This window comes from Austrofundulus limnaeus, unplaced genomic scaffold (assembly GCF_001266775.1).
Source record: "Austrofundulus limnaeus strain Quisiro unplaced genomic scaffold, Austrofundulus_limnaeus-1.0 Scaffold20, whole genome shotgun sequence".
Classification (NCBI taxonomy): domain Eukaryota; kingdom Metazoa; phylum Chordata; class Actinopteri; order Cyprinodontiformes; family Rivulidae; genus Austrofundulus; species Austrofundulus limnaeus.
The window spans coordinates 1,678,205-1,685,583 of record NW_013952422.1 but is presented as its reverse complement, the minus strand read 5'-3'; the positions used below and the strand labels follow the sequence as shown (position 1 = coordinate 1,685,583).

Here is a 7,379-nt window from a genome sequence, read left to right as displayed (position 1 = left end):
TTTTTGTAAACACTTATTGTGATTTTTGTAAACACTTATTGTGATTTTTGTAAACACTTATTGTGATTTTTGTAAACACTTATTGTGATTTTTGTGCATGGTGCTGGTAATAGTCTGACAGCTGCTGGGAGGAAGGATCTTTGATAACGCTCTTTTGTGCACCTTATTAACGTTGATCAATAACATTATAGACCTCAGTTAGTGCTTCTAAATTTAGCCTATAAATTTAGCAAGTGCTAATCCACTTATAAATTTTAAAATGAGCAAAAGCCCTAAAGCACTAATCAGGAAATTAGTTCCCCTATTAATGCTTTAGGGGAACTGTGCCCACCACTGCCTGTATGATTTTGAACACATTTAGACAAGAACACAAAGGGCGGTGACAGAAATGAAACGTTCAGAATGACTGCAGCTGCAGCTGTCCAAGTTCTTTCTTTCCAGCTGACAAAGATGTTTTCATTTGTCTGAAATCAGAGCTTCATCTGAGGGTTTTCCCTCTGCAGAGACTTCCTATAGGCTGTATGTAAACAATCGGCCCCCAGAAGGCCTCTTTGAAACAGTTTGGACAAAGCCACGCTCCATTACAGGTATTACAAAAGGAACAAAAAGTCAACGCCCACTACAAATCACCAACCAGAGGGATTAGTCCAATCCCTCTGTCTCCATGCTGTTGCTGATAAAAAGCTTATTACAGTCGAAATTGGTTAGTCATTCTACAGATTTGTTGTAACCGAGGGCCTAAAGGATGGGTTTGGAGTGTTGTGATCAGCGCTCAGTTTAAATTTAAACTCTTTCGTCCCCCAGTGATTGTTTGTGTGAGTGAAACTGTTGGGAGAAGAGGGGAAACAGAAGTCCAACGTGCATTTCCTGCAGACATATGCTTTGATTTCAGCCTGGCCAAACACAATGGGGAGGGAGACTGCCCTCGCTCAGCAACGACCCAACAGGAAGAAGCGTGTTCACCCGACAGGACAGAAGACATTCCAGTAAGACTTAACAAGAAAAAAAAGAGACACCAGAGAGCGTTTGTTTCTTCAAAGCACCTTTTTTTAATACAAATTATTCACATGAGTTCAAAATAATGTGTATTTACAAAATAATTTGTCAGAAACCACATGTCTCTCTCACACACACATTCCTTCTCACACAGACAAACTGTTAAAACAGTCACCTTTAACTGGTCCTTCCTCCAACCTGAAAACATTTGTCAGCTGCCATCTGTCTGTCTGTCTGTCTGACCCCCCCAACCTCCCTCCTCTTACACACACGCAGGGTTTACAGTCTTATCTGACTCCAACACCCCAAACCAACTGGCACACCCCTCCTTCGCTCGCACACACACACACGTATACACACACACACACGGAGAACTGCCAGCTGCGCTGCAGATACCGGTCTGATCTGCGGAGTCTGCGGTAGAAGTGGCACTTCCAGAGCTCGCTCGTGAAAACAAGACCAGGAGTGGCAAATTTACAAGTAACTCAGGAGCTCAGAGTTCAGCACGTTGCATGATGTCCACAGGAGAACCAAGAGAACTTCATAGTCCACCTTTCCCCCCCACCGCACCAACACGAAAAAAGGTTTCTGCTACTTTCTGAGTGATTCAACCCCCAAAACCTTCAGTCCTCTTCCATCCATGGAGTCAAAAGGGCTGAGGGGTGAGGGGAAAGAGGTGACACCCTGAAACTGGCCAAGCAGGCACGGCGGACAACAAAGTTTTGTTTCACCTGCTCCCTTCTGCATTGTTCACCCCCCTCCCCAGCCGTAGTCACACCTTCGTGGCCAGAGACTGAGCCTCCGTCTTCTGCGAGGACATCGAGTTGTGGGGGCTGGCGTGCAGGAACTTCTCCTGCCTGAGGAGGCACAGGCACTGGGACCTGAAGCGCTGGTCGAAGAAGGCGTACAGGAAGGGGTTGAGGCAGCTGTTGACGTAGGCCAGGCAGGTGGCGTAGGGATGAGCCAGCAGCAGGAAGCGCAGGAAGTCGCAGGTGACGGGGAACAGGTTCAGGTAGGACAGGGCGTCGGCACTCTTCACGATGTGGAAGGGCAGCCAGCAGGCGGCGAACACCACCACGAGCGTGGTGATGATCTTCAGCAGCCTCCTCTTGCGTTGGTCCTCTTTGCGCAGCGTGTTGAAGTGGCGGGTGACGGTGCAGCCGATGAAGCAGTAGCACACCATCATCGCCAAGAACGGAAGGAGGAAGCCGAGAGCCGAAGAGGAGAGGCTGAGGCCGGCGATCCACAGGTTCTCCTGATCCTTCTTGGTCACGACCGGGGCGAAGTCCATGGCACACGACGTGCGGTTGTTTTCGAAGTCCTGCTTGGTCGCGCGAAAGACGAGAGTCGGGGCGGCCAGGAGGCCGGAGAGCAGCCAGATGGCGGTCAGCGAGGCGTGAATGTGGCTCCGGGTGCGCAGCTGGGTGCTGGACAGGGAGTGGACGATGGCCAGGTACCGGTCGAAGCTCATGCAGGTGAGGCAGAAGACGCTGGCGTACATGTTGAGGAGCACCACGTAGCTGCTGATCTTGCACAGCACCACTCCGAAGGGCCAGTGGTAGTGCATGGCCGTGTAGACGGCCCACAGAGGCAGAGTCACCACGAAGGTCAGGTCGGCCAGGGCCAGGTTGCCGATGTAGATGTCGGCGGCTCGACGCTTGCCTTGAGCCCTCCACACGGTGAAGATGACCACCCCGTTTCCAGACAGGCCCAGGATGAAGATGAGCATGTAGAGCACCGGGATGACAGAGTAGGATGGGGCCCACTCTGAGTAGTCGCACATAGAGGAGTTCTCTGTCTCCTCGTACTCGTAGTAATCATAAGGACTCTCAGTTGTCGACATCTCCATTCTTCTTCTTCTCTTATCCTTAAGCTGAAGAAAAAAAATGAAATGTTTAGCTGGGGGGGAGATGGTTTCACAGCAGCTGACAGCACTGTAGTCTGTTGTGTGAAATCTGCACACCCTTATATAACCAGCTTGCCCCCTCCCATGTCAACCCCTCCCCTCCCACTGCCCTCCTCCTGTCAGCGCCACTTCCACTCGACTCTTCATTCATTTGGTTCGCTGCAAAACACAGAGGGAAGCAACGCTTAAACAAGTAAGATTAGAATGGAATTTTTTTTTTTTCACTGTGCAAACAAAAATATGTTTGTAAGGTTCAAGTAATTCAGAAACACACCTTTTTTAACTCATTCAAAAGCAGCTTAAAGTCCAGACAAGTTTCATGAAGTCATTTAGATCTCAGCTGAGACCTGAGCACTCACTTTTATGTTGTTCACAAAAGGAAACTGGTGACTTTCATTTGACTTTTTTGTTCTTTTGTTTTGTTTTGCCTGTGCATGTTCAAACATGCAGAAGCACCTAATGGAAAGAAACAAGAAAATATAAGGTTTTCTTTTTGTTGAAAACACTTCTATAGTTTTTGTTCTAACATAAACTACTGTCAAAACTCCAGTAACTATAGCGCATTTTGTTCAATTTTCTGTTTTTTTTAAGGCAAACAAACAAAAAACGTACAAATTAATGTGACATTACTTAGCATAAATGTTTAAAATGACAAAAACAAAAAAATCTAATGTAGAAAAACAAAATAAAACAAAACAAAAAAAAAACATGACTAATAATGTAACCTGAAATAACCCTCTGACTCCCTTTGGATCAAAATGACTCACGAGGCCTCAGAAACCTAAAACAGACATTTCTAGCTACAGTATATCTATTCTCATCCAGCCTCTGAGGACCATGAATCAAATATAGATTTTTCTGTACAAAAACTCCACATTTTACTATTTTTAGCCTTTTAAGCCCAAAGGGGTTTCCCTGAAGTTTGTCCATGATACAACAGGCCCAAATGTATTTCATTGCATTATACATGATATAAACATTTTTTTGAAAATATCATGAATAAAAATGCTAAAAAAAAACAACTCATTGAAACCATAAACGCTATTAATTATAGAAAAAAAAGTTAAATTCTGCGCCTAATACCAGAGTGGTGGAGCTTGGCTCGTTCTGTGCTTTTATTTTGAAGTCAAGTGTTGTGTTTACTTCAGGCCCTCTGGTGTGTGCAGGCAGCCAGGAGTCTCTGCTGGTAACGGTGGACGTCATGTCTGTGCATGCACAAAAAAATAAAGGTTAAACTGAAACAAAATGTAGTTTTGAACAAAATCTGTATTTCTAAATGTTTACCTAAAGGCGCCAGTGGCAAAGCTGTGCATGCATTCAGTTTGTAAAATAACAAAATGTTTTTAAGAATTAAAATCACTGGTATTGGCAAAAAGGATTTATACTCTTCTGCTGAACCCACAAATGTGTTTCCCTAACAAATTGCCAAAAATATTGTCACAACAAAGAAAACACAAATGACCGTACATTTTCTGCTAAGTTTATTAAGTTTAATAGTTTCATTTTCCAGATTTCTATAGCAGAGTTGCAATTTCTACACATGCAGCTAACAAAAAATGTATTTATGACTAATTATAAAATGCTCAGTTTGGCAGAAATAAGCTGAACCTGCTGGTCCGTCTGTCTGTTACCGTCCCAGTTCCTCATGAGGCCCTGTGGGAACATTAATTCCTCACCCCTGGTCTAAAACAACTGAAAAACTACACTTTTTCCCCAGCAGTTCAAGCAAACATAAAATAATTTTACACCTCATTACTTTTCCATCAGGCGACGGTTTGTTTTGCCACGATTTTCCCAGCTGAATAACATAATTGCGTGGTTCTGATCCCGAAACGACAACAGACAGAAAACAAACGGGGGATAAGGAAAGCGAGGACAACACGTGTTTTTCCTGGGTGATGAAAGGATGTTTTGAGTCTTACAGAGAGAGCAGTGTTTGTTTAAAAGACTGAACAACTCAGCTGATCGTCAGCAGAAACCTTCAGCAGCTCCGGTGCACACGTTTAGTGGAGCTCACAGAAGTTACGCAGCGACATGCCTGCGACAAAAAGCCCGCGGCATCAAGTCAGTTTAGTTTTTATGTTTGGGTTCACTTTTTGATTGTTTTTTTTTACACGAGATAGTCACAAATGTTTGTCAAATCCTTTTGTACAGCCAATTGCACAACAGCTCTTTCCCATTTGTTTTCTCAGGAGACCCATAGACTCTTTTAGTATCCCCATGGGGAAACATTTATTGTTATTATTTTTTTTATTCACCGTTCTTTAACCAGGCAACCAGGCAACATTAGCGAACAGCATTAGCGATGACACGACGTGAAAAATCTCATTATGTTTCTTCAAACCTAAAAGTTTTGATTTGTGCCGCGTCCAGTCTTAAATGGCTCCTGCGCTGAGTAGCTGTTCATTTTTTTTCCCCAAACTGAGATTGCTCAAACTGCTATCATCTATTGCAGGTAAGATACTGACTACTCATAACTACTTCTCTAAACCCCACTTCAGAACAAAAGTATAATTTTAATGGTTGAATGAATATAAAAATGACCTGAATTGTCACCAGACACCAGATCTCAAAAAAATGGAAATTAGCTTTTTTTCTGTCGCTCTTTTAGACGCAATTTTTACATTTTGAAAGCAAATGTTGCACATTTTCTATCGTATTCAACAACTTTTCAACAAAATTCAGATTGTATTATTAGCTTACAAAGTAGCATGCCATAAGTTGACTTTTTTAAACATTAAAGTCTCATTAAAGTGGAAAACCAACACTGTTCCTCTCTGCTTTTGTTTCTCCGCTCCAGATGGGACGCTTCAGTCTTCAGCCCCGACACGTCTCTCAGCAGAGTGGCAGCAGTGGCGCCGGGGCATCGACCTTTTAGACACAACTACTGTATCACTCAACGTCTAATCCCTTCCCCCCACCCCTTCCATCTTCCTCCTTCCTTCTCTTTAGTCATCTCCTTCTTCCTCCGATTATGAAACGAGGATTTATTCTCGTCCCCTCCACTTGCACCGTCATTTACCATCAGAGAGCTGTTTTTGACAGTTATTGTGATTCATGCTTGTTGTGTGTGAAAATCAGACGACTGTGACTAATTCTGAGTGTCTCCGCAAAAAAAAGCATGTCCAACTGAATCGTCCGCTCAGTTTCTTTTTCGACATATATGCTAGACATGTAGTTGGTGTTTCAGTGATGCTGAGATGTTCGAAGCTGTCGGGAGAAAAAGGTCACGTTTTTGTTTTTGAGAATGACAAGTTCCTGTAAGCCGACTGGAGAGCATCCATCACTTGGTTCAGCACGTCGGAGTCGCTTCTTTCACAACCTTCAGCTCTTGTTTTTCTTTCTAATGGCCCTCATGTGTGTGTCGTATTATTGTTCTCTCGTGTGTGGCCCCGTGTTGTAAACCACACACCATGCATGTCCATATTTTCCTTTTTTTTCTTTAACTACATTAACACATCATGCCCCCGCCTCTAGTCTTTTGAGTGGCAGTGATTCATCCGGGATGAGTCAGTTCATTTCCGGGTTCTGAGAACATGAACAGAAACAGAGACAAAGAATTTTAAAGGCTTTCATCTTCTGTCACGATCGTGTTTTCACGTTTACAGCCCGGTTTTTGGGTACACTAAAAGAGGACAAGGTGTGTGTTCTTGTTATTTAAGGTGTTTGTGTCGGCTGTTGGGGGTCTGATGGTTGTTTGATGTGTGTGCTAAGCTGTCAGACCACATGGCTCAGACCCCTGCACCCCCCCATCAAAGCAATCTAAACAACCAGAGAATTCACGATGCAGCTCGTCTTGTATAAACACCTGAAGGCCGGGCTGATAAACCGATCCTCGCGGCAAATATTTTAACGTTATCTGTCGCATTTCAACAAGCTGCTGTTCACTTTGAATGATCAGATCCTGTCAGAGCTAACACCCCCAGCAGGCCCAGAAAGTTCGGACCCATTTGGGCGTCATTACCCGTCCCACCATCTCCCCCTGAAAGTGATTGACACCGCGTTGTTAGAAACACCCGACTCCAGGCTCAGAGAGGTTTGGACACTTGTTCAGCACAGACAACCGTAGTTTCAGCTGGTGTTTTAAATTCATCCGTATCACTGAAAGGTTAAAGAGAGGTTTTCAGTTTTCTTCTGCAGCTCCATTCATTTATTTGCTTAATCTGCAAACTGCAGGAGCCACATAAAGAAAGAAAAATAAAGTTTATCAGCCTCCTTCTTCTGGATGCAGCTGATGTTTTCAGCACGTCTGTGTGAAACGGAGACAAACAGGTTGTTTCAAACCGTGTGAACTTCTCAAACTGGATTTAAAAGTGTTCGAGTCTTTCATCCCTCACGTGTAACGTAAACGCTTTTATAGGTTTTAATGACTCTCTGGTTTTTGAAACACAAGCTGTCGGTGGAGTTTCAAGGTTAGGACACACACACACACACACACACACACACACACACACACACACACACACACACACACACA

At 44.0% G+C, this 7,379-nt stretch overlaps 1 protein-coding gene and 1 long non-coding RNA gene across 2 annotated transcripts; one reads left to right on the top strand and one right to left on the bottom strand.

Annotated features, from left to right (window-relative positions):
- The first annotated feature begins 336 nt into the window (after positions 1–336).
- On the top strand, positions 337–6,564 carry LOC106514497 (uncharacterized). The gene is made up of 2 exons (XR_001309891.1): positions 337–986; positions 5,703–6,564. It is a non-coding gene; the product is annotated as an uncharacterized LOC106514497 (long non-coding RNA).
- On the bottom strand, positions 1,026–2,989 carry LOC106514496 (apelin receptor B). The gene has a single exon (XM_014003793.1). It carries the CDS (start codon positions 2,843–2,845, stop codon positions 1,769–1,771), a length of 1,077 nt encoding a protein of 358 aa, XP_013859247.1. The 5' UTR covers positions 2,846–2,989; the 3' UTR covers positions 1,026–1,768.
- Positions 6,565–7,379: the final 815 nt, after the last annotated feature.